At 41.2% G+C, this 21,114-nt stretch overlaps 2 protein-coding genes across 3 annotated transcripts in view; both read left to right on the top strand.

Annotated features, from left to right (window-relative positions):
- Positions 1–7,575, top strand: part of LOC116784054 (kelch-like protein 32) — a 56,853-nt gene extending 49,278 nt beyond the window's left edge. Inside the window, exons 4-5 of the mRNA XM_032682234.1 lie at positions 5,044–5,102; positions 7,529–7,575. Of these exons, the coding sequence (XP_032538125.1) occupies positions 5,044–5,052 (9 nt within the window). The 3' untranslated portion in view covers positions 5,053–5,102; positions 7,529–7,575. The remainder of the gene's footprint in view (positions 1–5,043; positions 5,103–7,528) is intronic.
- Positions 1–13,546, top strand: part of LOC116785023 (kelch-like protein 32) — a 38,800-nt gene extending 25,254 nt beyond the window's left edge. For both annotated transcript variants that reach the window (XM_032684175.1, XM_032684174.1), the window contains exons 2-5: positions 5,044–5,102; positions 7,529–7,721; positions 10,296–10,390; positions 12,199–13,546. In XM_032684175.1, the coding sequence (XP_032540066.1) occupies positions 5,082–5,102; positions 7,529–7,721; positions 10,296–10,390; positions 12,199–12,360 (471 nt within the window). In that variant the 5' untranslated portion in view covers positions 5,044–5,081 and the 3' untranslated portion in view covers positions 12,361–13,546. The remainder of the gene's footprint in view (positions 1–5,043; positions 5,103–7,528; positions 7,722–10,295; positions 10,391–12,198) is intronic.
- Positions 13,547–21,114: the final 7,568 nt, after the last annotated feature.

Below are 21,114 nucleotides of genomic sequence, written 5' to 3'. Positions count from 1 at the left end.
AAAAAAAAGAAAAAAGCAGTCTGCTAACAAATGTAGGGCTTGTGCCCCTCTTGCTTGCAGCTGGATTACATCTGGAGTGGCACAGCATTAATTAGAGCTGCTGTTGGCATCTTCCAGGGGACTTCTTAGGGTGGGAAAATATGCTCCAGCTCAGCTGCCCTCAGTGCACCTGGGCTGGCTGAAGTAAGAGGCAATGGGCTTGCTTGCATGTTGAGGAAGGATTATCTTGTGTTTAACACGCAGACACCTAAGAGAGGAGAGATTTCTGTTCTAAAATAGAAGAGCACCTTGGGGTGTATGTCATGTCGATTTCTATATATTCCCTGGATTTGCTGGAAGGAATACACATGGGGGCTCTTTGCCAATATGTAGTTTTACACATCTCCCAGTGAACTCAGATTCATGCAGCAACTGGGGACTTCAGAGAGAGTTGTGAGATTTTCTGGGGGATTTGGATTGGATTAGATTTCTCAAGTCATATGGGGGTCTTGCTAGGACATGTTATAAAGATGGATTATAAATTGTAGTTTGGGAAAATGGTGTTGAATCTACTACCTCCCACCCTTCTCTCTTTTTGGAAGTGTGTGTCTTGAAGATGTTTTTCAGTGGAGTTTGTGGACAGATTGGGTGGGCTGTAACAACCCAAAATGTTTCCCATGTGTGGAAAAGGGCTGGACAAGGTGTGTCTTGGAATCCTCCAGCAAATTCCTCATATAAACGGACACTGTTGCATGAGCGAGGAAGTTACAGGTCCTGAAGGGCTTAAAAACATTTACAGCCTGCAAAGGAATGAGCAACAGTGATTGTGGCAGTGTAAAAACATTGCAAGCCCACAGGTTGGATGATGGGTTTTCCGTGAGGGTGTGCTCATGTCTGTAAGAGCAAGACACAGACTTGTCCTGAGAGTGCTTCAGGCCTCCCAGGAACTGGAGTCCTCAAAGCCAGCTGTTCATGTCAAAGTGGCGTAACCATCGCTCTATTTATAAAACCCAGCAAGCACTGACCAAATTGTAAATTTTCTTTCATTTACTCAGCCAGACTTTTTCTTCTCTTTCGTTAACTTTTGGGTTACTACCACATTAGCTGCTATTGCTTGACATCAAATTTGGTAGCATGGTTTGTATTTTTAAGTACTTTATGTTGTTATGATGTCTCTCTTTCTATCCTCTCCTTTTCTCATAGAAAAAACAGCAGAGAAGTTTAAGGAATTCTCTCAGAATTACACAATTTTTTTTTCTGAGAAAGTATGTATTATTTTTAGTACCATTTAAACTTTTTTTTTCCCCTCCTTTTCCTATGTTTTGAGACACATATTGCTGTTCTGTTGCCCTTTCCCAGCTGCCTGGAGTATTTTTAAAAAAATAGTTCAAGAGGGCATTGCAGACTTGTTAAATCTGAATTTTGGCAGAAAATTTTAAACTTTTGCTATAGCACTTCAAAGTTAGGAGGAACTAGAGTTTGAAAATTGATGCAGATATAAGATGGCATATTTAATGACAGATGTATCTATAGAAACCTGTTAAGATGCAGATTATCCCCCTGAGGAGGGGAGATCAAAACTGCCAATCTATAAAATATACTTGTTAGGGGAAGGCATGGAATCTATCTCTGTGAGCACTTTGATTGCAGGGGACAGTGTAGCAGCATGTGGCATCATAACCTAAGAGCAGACAAATCAGCTTGATGACTTTCAAAGCCAAGAATACTGCTGGAGGCAAGGGTACTCCAGTCTAGAAGAAATTAAAACATATAGAGACTGTTATTAATTCCAGATCTATTTTTGTGTAGTCAAATCTGTATGCAAATCCTTAGCATCTCATTTTGGCAGATTAATCTAAAAGTGAAGAGCGATATGTGAAGGGAATGTAATGACAAAACACCAGAGAGGAGCAATATTGCAGGGGAAAAGATGTAAGCTGTGTACTTGATGTGAGGGGCTCTTTGTGAAGAGAAGCAAATAATTTTGCTTATTTTATTATTTTATGAGGAAGCAACACTCTTCTTTCTCTTCTTCCTTCACATCTTTCGCCCCAAATTAAGCTGTCCTTTTGGAATGGAAATACATGACCCAGCATTGTGTTTCTGATGTGTCTCCTGTAGTTTAACATTCTGGAGGTAATCATCCAAATAACTATGATTTTTATTTTTCAACATGCTAATCTGACATCTCATTTTAAACATTGTGCTGGGAGTGAAAATAACTGTATGTAAAAGAAAATCAAATTACAAAACAGATATTAGAAAAGATGGGTTTGTGCGTGTGGCTGATGGCCACTAGGACTGTGGAGGCTGCACAGCAGTGTAGAGACAAATAACAGATTGTGAGATTAGACACAGGAGCAGTCATTGGTTTCCAATGCCTGTTCTTGTCTGCGCACTTCACAGGTTCTGTGTTGAGCAGGGTGCAGCACAGTGTGATGGAAATGGTTTGGAAAGACTGCATCTCATCCTAGCTCTCTCTGAACCTGTAAGTGTCTCTGAGCTGGGAGTTGGTGCCATTGTCCATATGTCAGGCCCAGCACAGGTTGGTGCTTGCTGAGATGCACCCAAGTAACAGCGTTATTTCTCCCTGCTGCTGCAGCTGAAGAGGACTCTAAAATAGATACATCCATAGTTTCTGCTATCCATTGATCAAATTCTCAGCCTCACTAAAGTTATTTGGAGTAATCAGAGGGTAATTCTATGTTAGCAAGTAGCTCAACCCAGTAGGAGCAGATCAGCACTAAACTTTGTTTCCGAGTTCTCTATATTTACTCCATGTACATGTTCACGTCTTTTGCTTTGGACTAGATTTGTTCTGGTCCTTTGGCCCAAATGTTCCCAGTACTAAGATGGAACAAAGCTATTCAAAAGACCAGTTACTATTTCACACTCTTATGCCACCACTAAGAAGTGGAGCACAGCTGGTGCAAATCTGGAACAGAGCTTCTGGTTTGACTTCAATGCACACCTGTCCAAACATACAGCCTATAATGACATGTGAGAGGTGGGGGAGTTGCTTCAAAATCACGATATGACTGAACCAAAATGCTGCCCTAGCTGCAGCTGGACACTGGCAAAATGAGGATTCCCCAGCATGGAGCTTGGAGATAAAAGAAAAAAAAACCCAGCAGCCTTAGTATGAGTAGCTATAGCTCATCCAGCAGGAATGAGTAGTAGGAATTTTAGTAGCTGCATAATAGCTTATTGTATGATTAGTGTTGTAGGTGTCAGTCATCTTACTGGTATAATGTTAAGTATAGGTGGTAGAGGTTAGACAAGATGGAGTTCTTGTCATACCTCTAAAAGGGGGACTGATGTCTATGGATTTTTTTTATTTTTAGCTTTTTGTAGATTTTAGAAGTAGCTGTAGTTAGTTCACCCTTTAGCACAGTAGTTTACACATTTACCCATCTCTATTACCCCATTTCATATCTAACTATCTAAATTCCTGTAGCTTGTTTAGACTTCCCTCAAGGTAGGCCTTCTTTCTGTTTAAGAACATTTGCACCCTGGCTTGAACAAGATACATCATAGTCAAAGCATCCTTCAAAACCCAGAGCTTTGGAGGAGCTCCAAGGACTGGATGTGCTGTGACGAAGAGGAAGATGAGGAAGAGGGGGTCCCAGAACCCCCTAACTCAATTGCCAAAGAGGCGTGCCGAGGGCAGAACTGGGAGGAACTGGGGGGCAGATAAATCTGGGATTGGTTGGGATAATACCTTAAATTGTGGAACTCCCTGGACATGATGCGCATCGTGTGTATTTCCCTGGGCCTAAGAGCCTAATTAAAGGACCTGCTCGTCTTATCTTATATACTAAATTGGCCTGGAGTATTTTTCTCTGGGATCTTTTGAGGCATCAGTTTGGCCATAGCTCAACCAGCAAGAATAAAAATCACTGTGCTGCTGACCTGGCTGAAACAGAAGAGAAGCATCAACAAATGCAATGACAGATGAAATTCGTTCTTCTCATTGCTGTGGATTTTGTCCACTATTGGCATGTGCCATTAAAACTCTAAATGTTTGTCTGTCAGTATGAGTCACACTGGTGTGTGGCCAGTGGCATGCCCTAGTTCTGCCCAGACCTCTTGGTAGGATGAAGGTGAGGTGCAACTTGCAGGTGTTACGTCTGGCCCCATCTTCCCATGGGCCCAGGGTGGTGAGAGAGGGGGACTGGGACCTGTGGCAGTGCTGCAGTGACACAGTTTTCCCAGGAGGTTTAAGCACACTCAGGAACATGTTTGCACAGGTAAGATTTCAGACTTGACACTGAAGTTTTCCATGTTTACTCAATGAGATTTACCTTTTAAAAATAATGGAGAACAGGATGATTGGGCATTAAACATCTGTTTACTGTGTTGAGGTAAATGGTTTGCAGCATCTACTTGGGTCAGACTCCACTCTGAACTTTTCTGAGGTGCTTTATACTTTGCTTTCTGACTGTTATTGGAAAGTAAGTGGTAGACCAGTTTCTGTCACTATGGAGGAACCTTCCAACCTAAGTCTACAACTAAACCAGGACATACTCTCTCTACAAACTAAATATAGGATTTCTTTCAAATATGTAGGTGAGCCCAGTTGCACACATTTCCTCCATTCTGTCCAGCTGGCAGTGGTATCCCACATCATGCTCCTGGTTAGGCAGAGCTTCTCTCTGACCTCTTTCTTCTCTTTGATGCAAGCCCACCTCCTCCTTTTTAAACTGTCACACTCTGCACACTCCTTGGAATAGGGATGGGTTTTATCTTAGTGTCTTGACTAAGGCTGAATGCACAGTCATTTAAAAACAGATCAGTTTTTATCTCATTTTTAGCCCATAGAATTAGCTTTACAAAGGAAGTGTGTGTAGGGTGTTAATTGTTGCTATTCTGTGTTTCTGTATGTTTGACAAACAGGGCCACTTATTACCTTGTAACCAGATTAAAAAGTGCAGTGGAATGTTAGCAGAAGTTGTGGTACTTATGTCAGCAAATGAACTCTAGAATTGGTTGTTTTGCTGTACCTGATCTCGGTCCTGGTTTTGCTTATATGAAAAAATATAACTTGTATAAACTCTTTCATAGGAGGAGTAACAAATACTGCGCAGTATCAAAACAGGCTCATGGTCTATGATCCTAAGCAGGTGGGTATCCGTGTTGTATGTTTTTTCTGAAATGTTTTGCTTTAAACAGGTCTCCTGGCAAATACATGCAGTGATTTGTAAGGCTAAAAGCGCTGACCATTTGAATTAGTGGTATTTAAATTCACTGGGTACTGATGTGTGAATTTAACAGAGTAATGGAGACCCTGATGACTTATTATGTTTTTTAAGCCTGTAGGCATTAGAACCATCTTAGATTAAACACAGAAATGTGCTTTAAATCCCCTGTATTTGTCACTATTTATTTTGCTTGTTCATTTTTTTTTGTAGTCCAGCAGCCATGGGCAGCATATACTCAAAGTCAGTGTCCCAAAACCGCTCCGTGTCATTGGCATTTCTGCTTTGAATTGCATATATGAGCCTTTTTGTTTCCTGTGTATTTTGAGAACTGTACTACCTGGCTGTGACTTACTCTACTGCCTGCAAGGGTGCCTATCATTTCATTACCCAAGCACCTAAAATATCTTTTAGGGATTATTTCATACATTATGTATGTGTTTTGATTAGGTTAGCATGGCTCAGTAACCATTTCAGAGGGTTAGGGCATGGTTATGCCCTCTTGCTTGTATTAGGAATTAAAAGTCCTAAGCTTGCAATCAGAGTTGCATAGCCTGATTTACACCCATGTAGAAGATTTTGACTTTGCTGATTGTAGGATAGGGGCTTTGATTGCTGTATTTGGAACCAAATTGTGCCAGGAGATGCTTCTATGTGGTTCCCACTGACTTTTTAAAGCATAGTATGACTTTTTAAAGCATAGCCTGAAGCAGAAAGCAGGCGATGGCACACGTGCCTCTTTCTTTTTGAGGTGCAGTTTTATGCATCAGTTATATAAATGCTGATTGTCCTAAATCCAAGTACAGCAATCTTGTTTTGCTTATGAGGGGGACACATACTTAGATACTGTGTCTCTATTGTGTATCTGACACTTAGATTCTTTACTTGCTGATGTGAAAGTTGCACCCCAAAATACCGGTGGCAGGGCTACTTCAGCGTGCTGTGTTGACAGTGAGAAAACCGGCCTGGCATGTAAAGAGTTACAGAGGAATTGTGTGCCTGCATTCTTCAAATGAGGTCCGCTTCATGTTTGTACACACAAGCTCTTTTTAAAAATTCAGCTGGCATATTGTTTACGGTGGGTACTGGAAACCATCACATCTGCTTGCATCTCGCACAGAATCTCAATAACTCTATCATTCAGCACCAGCGTTTGCTTCTGCGCGAGGCCTTTGTGGCGAGTCGATAATGCCTGCCATCTGCCACAGAGCACACAGCTACCTGCCAACAAGCCGGCTGGGGTGACCTCTGCTTCCCCACCACTGATTAGTATTCACACATCGGCTTATTAGAAATGACCCCACCAGGCCCCTCTGTTTCTTTGCCTTTGCAGTGCTTTGCGGCTCACCTGGCAGGCACTGCAGTGGAGGAAGCTAAAGATATAATCAGGGGATGCAGGCAGGCTTTCCAAAGCAGATGGTGTCTATAGTCTGGTGTTAAGAGACTGGACTACTAATGCAATCATTAATGCCTAATATTCAACTACTACTACACATCGAAATGTGTAGCTATATATTGTGGAGGTTAAAAGGCAGAAGTTTTAGAGGCTCTTGAGTTACCACAAGTGGTAGCACATGTATCACAAAGAATTTCCTCACAGATTTTAACTTCCTCCACTTAAATTAATCTCATCTGTTGCCAGGTTGTTTGATTCGGTAAACGTAGCAGGAGCAATTTTTTTCTTAGGTTTAAATACTGTGCTTTAATCCCTTATCTTCCATGTCTTCTCGCCTCTCCCCATAACAGGTAGAATTTTTGAATATTATTAATGAGTAAGAAAAATATGCAAAAGGATGTTACTTCGTAAGTTTCCAGAAATAAAGGGTTAACATTAAACCAAATACATTAATCATTTGAGAAGATTCTTTAGGAAATTATTTTTCCTTGTTGCTTCATTCTCCAAGGATAAGATCAAATAAGCTTCTGAATAAAGAAACGTAGAAGAATCTCTTGTCTCATAACAGAGCTCATTGGTACAGATAATTGTAGCGCTGTATACAAAGCAGGCATCTAATAGTCTGGCTTAAGTAGCACTTGCTACTGAGTTATAAAGGAAAAAAAAAATACTTTTGAAACCTGATGATCTAGACAGAAATAATACAGAGCAAGAAATACTATTAAATTAATGAATTTAAATGTGAGAACTGTAAACCACATGTTGAAAGTCCAGTACATCTAGTCAGTGTTATAACCAGCACACATGTCTAACATGTGAACAACACAAATACATGCACTTGTGATTCCTGACCAAGGGTAAGAAGAACATCAGTAATGTGCTACTGTTTATTATACTACTAATACAAGTGTGTCTTTGAGCAGTGCTGAGACAAGTTCTCTCTTTCTCTTTCCAGAATAAGTGGTTAAGCCGTAGCCCAATGTTGCAGAGGAGAGTGTATCACTCCATGGCAGCTGTCCAAAGGAAACTTTATGTGTTAGGTGGGAATGATCTTGACTACAACAATGATCGGATCCTGGTCCGGCACATAGACTCCTACAGCATAGATGCCGACCAGTGGACACGTTGCAACTTCAACATGTTGACAGGTGAGTATTGCACACCAAAAGGGGAACTTGCTACTATTGAAGAGAAACATCAGTTCTTGTCTCTTTAGACACCTTTAGAATTTGGAACTACATGACTTTGCTACAATTGCTTCTGATTTATGGACCATCGTCAGCCAACAAGACATTTTCGATTACAGTTCTGGCACTGAGTGGTCTACAAAACCTTTGTGTCAGCACTTTGTACACTAAATTTTTAAGAAAGTGCACATAAATTTAATTTAATGAAGCAGTAAAAAATAATTTTTCATAATATTACCACTACTGTTTTTTGATTCTCCAGAAGCTTGCCTGCAGTCATAGATTTAGCTCCCTGAATGTACAAGAGACTGATGCATCTCTACCATAATAACATAATTTTGTAGTACTTTCTGCTGGAGTTATAGAGCAAAGATTTCACTCAAATTCATTAACCCTCCCTTACTTCTAAACAGTATCTTCTTAATCAAATACCCAAAAGGAGGTGTCCTTGTTTGAATTCTGTCATCAGGAATGAGTCAGTTAGCTGGAGTATCTGTTAAGTTCCTCTTGACTTTCACCAGGAAGAACTGCTACAGTCAGAACTTGCAAAGCACTGCAACTCACTGTTCATGCCATCCAGTCCACCAAAGTTCACCTCCACCTGATACAATTCCCAGATGTACTACCCCCTTGAATCCCTGGGAGAGATATAGAGACATAAAATGGTTTGGGTTGGAAGGGACCTTAAAGATCGTCTATTTCCAACTCCCCTGCCATGGGCAGGGACACCACCCACTAGACCAGGTTGCTCAGACCCCATCCAACCTGGCCTTGAACACTGCCAGGGATTGGGCATCCACAGCTTCTCTGTGCATCCTATTCCAGTGCCTCACCATCCTCACAGTAAAGATTTTTTTCCTAATATCTAATCTCAACCTACTCTCAGTTTGAATCTATTCCTCTTGTCCTGTCACTACATGCCCTTGTAAAAAGCCCTCTCCAGCTTTCTTGTAGGCTCCCATCAGGTACTGGAAGGCCACAAATAGGTCACCCTGAAGCCTTCTCTTTTCCAGGCTGAGCAGCCTTACCTTGTAGGAGAGGTACTCCATCCCTCTGATCATCTTTATGGCCATCTCTGGACTCACTCCAACAGTGAGTTGTCCTTCCTGTGCTGAGGTCCTCAGAGCTGGATGCAGCACTCCAGGTGGAGTCTAACCAGAGTGGAGTAAAGGAGCAGAATCACCTCCCTCGACCTGCTGGCCAGGCTACAAGACAGGCACGTGACACGTTCTTAGAGTAGCACCAACAGTAGCTTTGCACAAAAGGTTGGATTTCCAGGATAGCACAGCATTAATGTTGTGGCCATTCTCTTGTGCAGCAAACTTGAAGCTCAACTAGTAACTACTGGCTGCCAAAAAGTTTCAGCTCAGACTGCTAGAGGAGTCCTACAACTGAGCCTACCTCACTTTTCAACCTTTTTTATTTGGCATTGCAATAATTTCTGAGATCTACCACTGAAAAGGATACAAAGGCTGTAGGAGCCTAACGTAGAAGCTCAAGGTAACTAGAAACGCTGTGTCAGAGATGAATGTCTGACAAATAAAGCAGTCACCTTAAGCCATTTTCTGCCTGGTGGGTTTAAAACTGCTCTAGTGGCAACTTTGTTCTTTTAAGATATTGCACAGGGTTTCTTAATTTCTGAGATCTGGAAAAGGGTTGCTCGGTTTCCAAGTCAGGCCATTATAGAGTTCTTGATGAACACTGAGAGGCACAGATTAAAAAGGAGTTACACATTGTCAAACAGGACCAGTTTTTCATCTCTCTTTTGCTCGCTAGTTAATTATTTTATTATCTGGAGGAACTGACAGCCTTTGAGAAGGATGTCATCTGATTTGCAAGTGCAAAACCCTGGCACCACAGGCACCCTCATTCTGAAGCTGACCCCTGTCCTACTACAGATAGCTGCCTCTCCTTAGCCTGCAAGGTTGTTTCAACAACCTACACCTTGAGAAGGCATCTAAGCCTTTCTTTCTGTCTGTGCAACTGGCAGTAAATGTGCCTGTTGCACTGTGTAGTGCAGATTTTTCTAAGGCTGTATTTATCCTTCAAAACTCCCAAACTTGTTCAGGAGACTGTTGCTATGGGGATGAACTTGTGCAGCAGCTTCTGCCATTTTCACCGTACTTGTATCTGGAGGAATGGTGGGGGTGAACAGGTGTGGGCAGCACATGAGGGGCCCTCGTCACTCTCAGCCTCTGTGTCTGTTTGGATGTTCATGTCTGAACATGAACAGGTAGAGGCAGGTAGAGGCCGTGAAGCACGTGTATGCAAACCAGTGCCATTGAGAAAAGAGTAGATGGTCCCTGCACTGCCACATTATTGCTCATCTGGGACATCTCTGGGCAGCACTGTATGGGACTCCTGTGTAGAGCAAGGAACAGCCCTCACACTTCACCTTCCTCCAACATGTTGTGAATTTTGAAACAGTCAAGTTACTGCCAAGTGCATTTGCATCCTATTACAGAACTCCAACATTTGGTGTTCAAAGGGTTAATCAAACACTGAAAGTGGTTTCTATTTCCTTCCTTGCTTTAGGTCAAAATGAATCTGGAGTTGCTGTCCACAATGGTAGAATATATTTAGTTGGTGGCTATTCAATTTGGACAAATGAGCCTTTGGCATGTATCCAGGTGAGTGATTTATGCTTCTTTTAAAGTCTTTTCCAATAATGTCACAAGGATAAGTTTTGCACAGAGGTTATTAAAAAAGGAAAATATATGTGAAGTGGAGAGATTAAGGATATTTCTTATGCAGCCACTGAACCTGCATAAACACGGAGAGGAAATACTGTGGACATTAAAAATACTTCCAGATGAGCCAAAGATGCAATTCCTCTGAGATATTCCAGTAAACCAGGGTTGAGTTGTCTTTCCTTTGGTAAGGTTTGGATAAAATAACATGTATATAGTCACAGGTTACACAATCAGGTTCAAAAGAAAAAGGGTTGCAGAAATGGATGACATGGCATGGGCTGAGAATTTTTCAGCCCTTCTTGTGATTTATTTTTTTTTCTTTCCAAGTCGTGTTTCTAAAGGGCAGCCAGAGTTAATGAGTTGTTCATTGACCACGTTCAGTCAGCCTGCAACCTGCCCTAGGACTGACTGCTTTAAAGCTCAGTGGAAGGTTTTTGATCCCTGCTGTAGGCAACAGGTTGTCCAACAAACTCTTCTGTTCTCTCATCTTGTATAAGAGCAGCTCACCTACAGATCCATGGCTTTCTGGTATTCCTGTACAGAAGTTAGGAATTCTTATCTTTCTGCATGTTCCTGAGTGAAGCAGTTCTGCATCACAGCCATCGCTTTGTGACCAGCTGGGCAGTTACAGACAGAAACTCTTGTTTTACATCTCAGTTTCTGCCCTTTTGCTGATAAAGAACATTTTCACTAGCTTCCAACTTTTGGGGGTTTAGGATTTCCCCTCCAAACTGTCCCCATAAGACTACAAGTAAGGCTTAGCATAAGAAGGGAATACTTTAGGATGCCGAGCTGCTGGTCTTCTAATGAGTTCGTAAAGAGTAGATCATGCAAGATAAACAGTTAAAAACATGTTCTGGTCATAGTATAATTGTGTTTTACTAAGTTGTTGGATACTATACCAAACAATTTGTTGGAAAAAGTCATTCAGACTGGCTTTGCTAACACTAGCTGACGTACAGTGCTTTAGGTGGAGTAATAGCGCAGGACAGAGGTGGTGGCGGACTCCACCAACGGGCTCATTTATAATCAACAGGTACTTTACAGCATTGCACCTGGGTTTAAATGCGGCTTAGTGACAAGTAAAAATGATCCTGGGATCTTGCTGTCTTAAATGGACATTTGTCCACATCCCCAAACTAGTTGTGAACTGGCAGCCTGCCTGACAATTCCCACATCAAAGGGAAAAGCCGTATAATGAGTGATTTGGCAGAGCTGTGTGTGCTGCCCCTTCTCAGCTGCTGGCAGAGTGCCTGGCTTTAACCAGCATAACTAGCCCTTTTATGTTCAAATTGAGGAAAACTGAGGTTGTTTTCTCCTTTGGAAGAAAAAAAAATCCGCTTTTCCCATATACCTTTACTTTCTTTAAGTCAGTCATTTCTTTGGCATTTCTATCTTCTATAGAACTGCCGTGCTCCTTATATATCACCAAAGCTGACAAGTCATTTCTGCTCTGTGCCAGCAGGAGCCCTTCTGTGCAGAGTAACCCACTTGCGTGGCTGCACATTCTGCTGCCAGAAAGCAGGATCCAATGTCACTGTTTGCTGCTGAGTGCCTGAGCACTCAGGTTTTGGTTTGGTTGATAAAGACAGCCAGGGGATCACTAGAGCACCAATACAATCTAAAACTCATCTGAAACTACCTTTCTGTTGGGATTAATAGTACATACATGTGGTGTGTGCCAGCACATTTGTTTCAGCCTTCTTTTGTGATCCTGAAAATATTTTGCATGCTTTGACCTGCAGGTGCTGGATGTTAGCAAGGAGGGGAAGGAAGAGGTATTCTATGGGCCTACACTCCCCTTCGCTTCCAATGGAATAGCTGCATGCTTTCTGCCAGCTCCATATTTCACATGCCCCAACCTTCAGACCTTGCAAGTGCCTCACCATAGGATTGGCACAATGTGAGACACTCCTTGCGCTTCACAAAATCAGAAGTGGAGGGGGAAAGCATCAAACCTTGTGTATAGAAGGGTTTCTCTGGGTCAATGAGAAGAATCAATCTACATGGACTGCTGCTTTACCATCACACATTTGTCTTAAGGTCAGATCACAACAAGCAGGAAGGACGCTACAAAAACTGTCTGCAGTTTCTCTCCTCTGCCTCAGATGTAGAAGCACATACATGAGAGTGTTTGGCATTTTTGCTGGTGACTACTTGCTATGTGTCTACTTCATTTCCTTATGCAACTTTGTAAGGCATTGTGGATGCTCTCAGCTCCTTCTGGGATGCTCTTTTTTGGGGTCTTTATGTTCAGTTGTTCACCAACAGCGCTTTCAAAGATGATAGAAAGCTCTGTTTATGTTGATAAAGATAATATCATACTCTGGCAATTATGCAACTTACTTGATACCTTTGGCAAAAAGAATAACAAATGTGTTGACTTCCAATTCCCGAACTCTGTCGTTTACAATTTCTCATGTAATAATACTTCATTTTAAATTTAAATACTTCAAAACAGATTAAAACAAAGCAAAAAAGCAAACAAGCCCTATAGGATATGGGGAACAGATAAAAATTGTCTCAGCTGAAAGAGAAAGAAACTGATGCCTCATGGTTAAACTCAAGTCTGAACTGAATTTGTTTGTCTGAGAATCTAAATATTGTTTGGGATGTCATTTACCAAGGTCTACTATCAAATAAATGTTACCTTCTGTCATATGATCAATTCTTCCTGACAGCTGCAGTCTTTTAATGGTGGAGATCAGCCTCTTTACTGTATAATTAAAATGTGCCATTTACTTAATATTTTTAATATCCAGTTTGCAAGGGGTCACCACATTTACAATTATCAATGAACAGTCTCATTTTGTCCAACATATGGTCCCACAAATCACTGGTCTCCAGAGGCTAAACAGGTGTAGAACAATGTCAATATTTATTTTTTTATTCTTTCCATTTATATAGTGTGTCTCCATTCCATTCTCCAGGCATATGCCAGCTCACAACAAATACTCTAACCTGGTATATTTTGGCTTTGCTGGGCTACTGCAGCCCCTGTCTCTTATTTCTGTGTTTTATTTACATAGCTAACAAAATTTTCAATGTTTGTAAATATTAACCAAGCATGTTATTAAATCTTCCTCTATTTCTGTTTTATGGGTAGTCTGCACTTCTCTGCTTTACCTACTGATCAGGTCCCTGCCACTGCGGTCTGAGCAGACCTGTCAAATTCCTACTGATGCTCCTGCAAATGCCACCTGCAGAATATGCTGTGGCAATAGCCCACGCCTGCTGGACAGGAACAGGTTTGACTTTGTCCAGGGAGCAGTGTTTTCAAATCAAATGCATCTTATCATTTCTAAGGTTCTGGTTACGGGGAAGTAACTTTATTGCCATTTCTGTCTCTTGCTGGGCAGTGTACTCATGGAACATCACCTTTCCTTTTCCAGTACTTATCAGGTTAGAATGTTTTATGGGTTTTTTTTGCTAAGCTTTCTCACTCTCATTGCCTAGAGAAGAGGTGCAGCTGCACTGTCTTTGCCTGTTGCGCTGACTTGAGTCGCTAACATTGCTTCCCTCTGTGCACCAAGCAAGCCTACATCCAGGCAGTACTTTTCTCTATACTGCATGAAAGCTGTATAGGCTGTACATCAAGATATGTTTTAGTTTCTTGGTTTAATTTGTTTGATCTCCTGAAAATCTGCATGCAAGGTACAGCTCTCCTAACAGGCCATTTAAAATTTAGAAACTGTTTTCCTGTGTGGGCTGCAGGGCCCAAAGCCTGCAAGTATTCGAACTTTGACTTATGTGTAGTTTTCAGGCATACAAACATATTACGTCTCATTCTCAAGAGCAGGGTGGCTAACATAATCAAAATGTGTGTGCAGGGGCTTTGAGCCTCATCCTGGACTTATCACACCAGGTAGGTGATCAGCTTTTGCTCTGGGGGCAGAACTGACATATACTTCCTATTTTGTAGGTGGTGGGAGGATTAATTTCTCAGCCTTTGTAAAGCCCAGTGCACTTCTGGCAATAGTGCAAACTATGAATTTGTATGCCTCAACTTAGTTTGGAGGCCTTTATTTCTAGGCCTCATACTTTACCACAGCTCCAGCTATGGAATAATTTCTAAACTGCTGCTCCTGGAGAACAAGGGGAGGGATTACGATGGATCCGGCCAACTGAGCGGTGACAAAAAGCAGCAACAGTGACCCGCATTTGAGATGCACGGGGGGCAGCTTCCTTATGCAAAGCAGCATGTGCCTCTTGGTTCGAGGTCTGAAAGGCAAGAAAGTTATTTGTCATGTTTGTTCTGCCCTTTAGACGCTTTTACTGCTCCACTTGTTATCACCAATTGTCTGTACTGTGAATAGCAGTTTTAAACAGCTGTGCAATCGCATTATATTAGTTAGGGGTACCTCTGCCACAGAGCCTCAGGACAACACATATGCTCTTATTAGTGTCAGGATTCTGCTCTGGCTCTTAATCATCCGGCTCCACTGATTACTGACAAGTCCCTCAGCCTCTAAGTTTTTGTGCCACTTTCCTTTCCTATCTGTGTCCTTTTGCTTTTGTTGCAGGACCTACAAGACAGAAGGGGATGCTTTACTGCATCTTAAGTCAGAAAATACCACATAGCCCTTGGCAGTTGAGCAAAACCTGGTTAGTTATTGCCAGGTAAGAAGAGAACGGTGTGGATGCAAGAGCAGACAGAGAGCGTCCTGCTGTGGCTGAGGGGTCTCAGCTAGGGAGGAGCTGGGGTGGGAGAACAAGGATGGCTTCACCTGCCACCTGCCCCTGTGCAGGACTCCAGGCGGCAAAGGCTGCCCCAGTGAGCTGAAGGTTCTCAATCACCATGTCCCCATTTTGCCATCTTTCCACTGAGTGTCTCAGGCTTCTGAAACTGCCACAGTTGCAGGTTCCTGTGTGTGAGCTCCAGATCTGCCTCTAAATTTTGTGCCATTTTTGGCAAACATACAACTCTGAACCCAACCTTTGTCCCTACCTAGCCTAGTGTTTTGGTACATACCTCTGACATGCAGCTTAGCTCAGTTTTTCCACAAAGCCTTAAAGCTGTCCAGAATAAGAATATTTCCATGCTTGCTGGTTCTGTTACCAGAGTGTCTGATCAGTGCAGTGTGAGAGCTGATGGCAACACAAGTCTTTCATCCAGCTGGGAGTGTGCAAGGTAATGGGGCAGTTTGCAACCAGGGAGAACTCACAGTGCTTCAGGGAAGGTGTCCTTACAAGTCAGTAATGTAGCAGCAGTTACTGACTGCCGAGTTTGGAAGACAGTGTAATTCCGTGCCCCAAAGTCCTTAGATTTATACATTACAGCTACTTAAATTTGCAGCTAACACTTTTGGGCCACAAGGTCCTGAGAGCTGTACTAAAGAGCTGTTCCCCAATCTCCTCTTTTGGGCCACTCCCATAATTAGTAATATTCAATCCTTTATATAGCATACTTAACCTTTGAGTCCTAAAATGTGTTAACAGCTCTTCTTAGCTATAAATAACCACAAAGACATCAGCTGCTTTGTGCTTTTCATCTAAAAAATAACCAGTTTCCACAAGCAGCAGCACCAAGAGCGTCTTCTGCCCCTTTAGTGTCTCTTGAGCATTTCACACCCAAGTGCTGACCAAAGGCAGACTCACATGTTATGAGCCAGTGTGCAACAATTCCGTTTCTGTGCACTAATGGTTTTGTAATCCTTGCATTTCTAGTTGTGGCTTATGACTTTCTTCTTAATTTAGCAGCTTTTGGGCAAAGTACCTGACTTTCAGAATAGCTGAAATTTCTGTAACTCTTTTTCCTTTAAGTTTTGCCCTCCCCAGTTACCCTCCCCCAGACCTGTACAGACACTTAGTACATCAGTTGCAGAATCATGGAGAAAGAGATAATTGAATATTCACACATGCAGAAACAACACAGGCAGAATGTGGAACAATGTGGAAACAAGCGCGAAAAGAGGCGGCATCTGTTTATTGAAAATTAGAATGTAGAATAAATTAAGAGGGCAAGGTTAAAACACTTCATCTGCAGGCAGAGTTTGTAGGGGAGGAAGACTTTGCAGGAAGTTTAGCACATAGACCATATAAAGGGCTTATGTAGTTTTATTTTTGCAAAATGGATTTCCCTTACCCCCCCAAGGACATGTTACAGAGGGATAAAGTGTCCACATAAAGAATAGTTTTCCAATAGAGATGATTATATATAGCTGTTTCACAGTAATGCCAGAATTAAAATGCTTAAAATGTTAATGTTGCAATGCTTCAAGTACTGAAGAACAGAGTAAGTATTTTTAGCAATACCCTCAATTCATGCTGTGCTAATTTTTCCACCAGTGCCTATGCAGTTCATGCTGGGCCTTTCTAAAACAAATAAGAAATTCAAGCTTGCATTTTTAATGCCTGTTTTGGTGTCATTCTACAAGGAGGAGGGTAGATTCAAGATGGTGTTTGATGGACAGGAAGATGCAGTGAAGTTGGTTGTGACATGGAATTACTCTGCTGACATTTCCAAAGGCCTGTAATGATACCACATCTATGAATACAGGGTCTGAGTTTTCACAATTTTTTTTGTTGTTCTATACATACCTTCACACTTTATATATTAAGCCTGCAAAAGGTTTACCATTTTAAAGCTGCTCAAACAGGCAAAAGCCATATCCTAGTCATTCATCATAAAACAAGCTTAATTATGCTAGGACATATTGACACTGCATCAGATTTTTAATCTTCAACATAATTTTATAACCATTGCTAACAGATGGGCTGATTACACTGAATTTGAGTTTTAAATAATAGTTAGAAATTCTAAAATATGATTAAACTGAAAATACCCATTGCATACATAATTTTCAAAAGCTACTGAAAGAAGGAAAACCAGAGCACAATAAAACCTCTTTTCTGTTTCCTGAGGGAAATACGTTGCATTTAAGTGGACAGTTATCAGAGTTCCTTAAATGGCCAAGCAGTGCATGCTATTGGCAGCTCCTCTTCTGTGCAATTACAACAGATATGCAGAACCTTATTCTTTCTATAGGCCTGCTGCTCTTATTCCAGCATAAAAGGTGTGAATTTTTCTATTTCAGAAGCTATTTTATTGAAACAAGTGCCTTCTCCCTCTCTATTTTTTTTGTCATTGAAAATGAAAGCAAGGAGTAACTTAAATTACCGTGTTTCTGCTCTTTAATAACAATAACACATGAGGAATTCTTATAAAATAGAGGTACAACTTTGTGGGACTAATGGAAGTTGCATGTGAATTCTGAACAGAAGGTGTCTTTTTTTATGTTATCATTTTAAGGTTACTAAAGGGAAGATAAGCCAGACTTCTCTCTGTCTGCCATTGTTCATAATATGCTGGACATCTGTTTCATAGCACAAGGATGATAATGGGTCAGAGGTGATTGGTATCCTGAATTCTGGAATAGGAAAAATATAAAAATGAAATACTGTCTATTGAGATCTCAGTTCTATATATTGCAGAAAGAAAAGGGTATAGTAGTCCTCTTTTATCCTGGAACGGTGCTCTGGCCAATGACATCAGCAAAGAAATGCTCACAAGGCTCATGCCCCTTGTCCTTCAGACAGGTCTCCTGTCAGCAGGGAGACACTGGTCACAAACCATGCACCAGGCTTGGGGGAAAAAAAGCTTACTGAAATTAAATATTTTGTTAAAACTCCACTGACAAACAGCAATCCCATAGTTACGAGTAATTGATTAAGATTTCTGCTAATTTTGGCTGGAGTAGAGTTAATTTTTTTCACAGTGGCTGGTATGGGGCTGTGTTTTGGATTTGTGCTGAACACAGGGTTGATAGTATAGAGATGTTTTTGTTACTGTTGAACAGGGCTTACACAGAGCTAAGGCCTTTTCTGCTTCTTGTACTGCCATGCTGGTGAGGAGACTGGGAATGCTTGGGAGGTTGGGAGTAGACACAGCTGGGACAGATGACCCCATCTGACCAAAGGGATATTCCATACCATATGACATCATGCTCAGTATATAGAGTAGGGGGAAGAAGAGGGGGACATTTGGAGTGATGGCATTTGTCTTCCCAAGTAACTGTTACATGTGATGGGGCCCTGCTCTCCTGGAGATGGCTGAACACCTGCCTGCCCATGGGAAGGACTGAATTAATTTCTTGTTTTGCTCTGCTTGTGTGCACAGCTTCAGCTTTTCCTATTAAACAGTCTTTTATCTCAATCCATGAGTTTTCTACCTTTCACACTCTCAATTCTCTCCCCAGTCCCACTGGTGGGGGAGTGAGTGAGTGACTGCACGGTGCTTGGCTGCTGGCTGGGGTTAAACCATGACAACATTCAAAATGGCTTAATGCCACTAGCTTTTCATTATATGGAAGAGTTTGAATGCTGAAATTTCTCTGAACTAGGTACTCTGGCTACAACTTTATTTTCAGCATCTCTTCTCCATCAGTTGCAGAATTTACAACTGCAGTAAATGTCTGTCCTTGCAAGCAGTGTTACTTTTAGACAACATACTGTGAGAGACCCTTTCCTTCCGAAAAGTAAAATGCTGCCCTAGTGCTACAAAAATGCAGGCCAAAGGAAGAGCCTATAAAAGCAGAAATCAGGCTGCCACTTCATGGTGACACTTCAGGATCAAAATTGTGGCAATATAAAGCTGTCTGGATTGGTGACCTCTTAGTACAGTCAGCCTGCTCACCTGCAGCGTGTGGCTTTGGCACATCAGATCTGACTTTAACTCAGACCAAAGCAGTCTCTAACACACTGTCTTGCACCCAACAGTGCTTTGCCTTTCAGCCCTTTGTTAATACTGAATGCTTCTGTGAGACAGCAGGTTGATGATCAGCACTGCCTTCTGAAGCAGCATGTGTGGGCAGGTGCTGGCTGGAAAGAAGAGAATGAAGGAAGGACCCCGGTAGGGTTGTTAGGAATGGTGTTGCTCCAAGCCTGTGAGAGGACACAGAAGCCTGAATGAGCTGGGTAAAAGAAGAATTGCAGCAGTGTCCATCTGTCCAAATGTAGTAAGATGGGTAATGTTTGAATATTTAAGCAAATACATCAACAATATGCAATAAACAGGGGCATCTTCAACTGGATCAGGCTGCTTAGAGTCTCATGCAACCTTACCTTCAATGTTTCCAGGGATGGGGCATCTACTATCTCTCTGGGAAACCTGTTCCAGTGTTTCACTACCCTCATCATAAAAAATTTCTTCCTTAAACCAGTCTGAATCTACTTGCTTTTAGTTTTTTAACCAAACTGTTCATATGTAAAATATTACAGAAAGGTTTAATTTAAATAATGTTCATTGTCTTAAGCAGCTTTTATACAGACAGCATCTAACAAGACATAATTTTGGATTGTTGTTTTGGTGTATACTTGGTAAGTCAGCCTAGTCTAGCACTCTGCAAGCCTTCCTCTCATTAATATTGTCAGAACTATTAGTCATATCTGCAAATGTCCATACCAAATAAAGAGACCAAACCAGATTGCCCATTTGGCAGTGGTTGATGAATATGATGCAAAATGCAGTATTTCTGCTCACATTAACTTTGTGACAGAGAAGAATGGTAATTTCCAAACTGTTTAAATTAGTTTCTCATGCACCAGAAGCTGCTGTGCATTTACATAAAGTCCTGTTGCTTTTTCAGAAACTTCCAACCACTAGAGATAGTATTAAATATGTCTTTAACAACCTACTAAACACATCATTAAATGCTTTGTTATAATATCTGCTCCATCTTTTAAAAGTTACAGTTTTTACTTTCAGGAAGTAATACTACAGTAAGACACTTGTTCTGTAATCTACTGGGTGGTAGGACTCAAATCTCAAAGATATCTCAATCTCTCTTGGGGGGGGGGGGTGTATTTTTTTTTTTAAAAGAAAAGGCATTTTAGCAGCACAGTCCTCCTGAGATGAATAAAGCTCCTACCAGGTACAGAAGCTTACAAGAAGCTACAATGCAAATTCAGTAAGTCACTTTCATAATGAAAAGAACCTCTATGTTCTGCACTATTAAGTAGCCTAAAGAGGCTTTTAGTTACTGCATTATCTGAAGTACCGATAGCCGACTTAGGCAAGAAGATTATCTAGTTCAACTTGGTAAGATTACTGTAACGAAAGAGGAGCGGTTCTGAACAAAGATTTTAGGGATTTTTGCAGAGCTATTAGACACAAAAATAATCTTTCCTTCCCATTAACACTGTAAAGTTAAAATGTGAGTAACTTTAAAAGTAAGAGTGTGTTCACCAGCGTTGCCATGAAGGGCAGATTTACCACTCTCAAAGTCCAGTAAGTAGTTTCAGAAATACTGATTATCTAGGGAAGTGAAAAATGTGGATACCACAGCCATTAATAAAAGTTCCCCGAGAACTTTAGAGAAGAAAAATGTAGAGAAAGTTACAGAGCTAGATCCATCCCAGAAAGATCAATAAACAGCAAAATAGTTGAAAATCCAACTTTTCAGGCAAACAGGAATAATATATGATTATGATAATATCCATTAGAAGTTTATCCTATATACGCAGGATAAGTTTATCCTGATAATTTCCATTAGAAGTTTATCCTCTCTTCTTTTTCCCTCACATTTAGTCTAAGTTAAGTGGATAATTAACAGTGTCATGGTTAATGAAAAGATCATAGGATCCCTGGAAATTATGGATTAATTTTAAGAACATAATATTGAAAAGGGAGAAAATGGGAAATCTGAACCCACCTTTTCTTA

The sequence above is a fragment of the Chiroxiphia lanceolata genome, chromosome 3 (genome assembly GCF_009829145.1).
Source record: "Chiroxiphia lanceolata isolate bChiLan1 chromosome 3, bChiLan1.pri, whole genome shotgun sequence".
In the NCBI taxonomy this organism is placed as follows: Eukaryota; Metazoa; Chordata; class Aves; order Passeriformes; family Pipridae; genus Chiroxiphia; species Chiroxiphia lanceolata.
The sequence above is the reverse complement of the archived record's forward strand: the minus strand, read 5'-3'. Positions and strand labels throughout refer to the sequence as shown.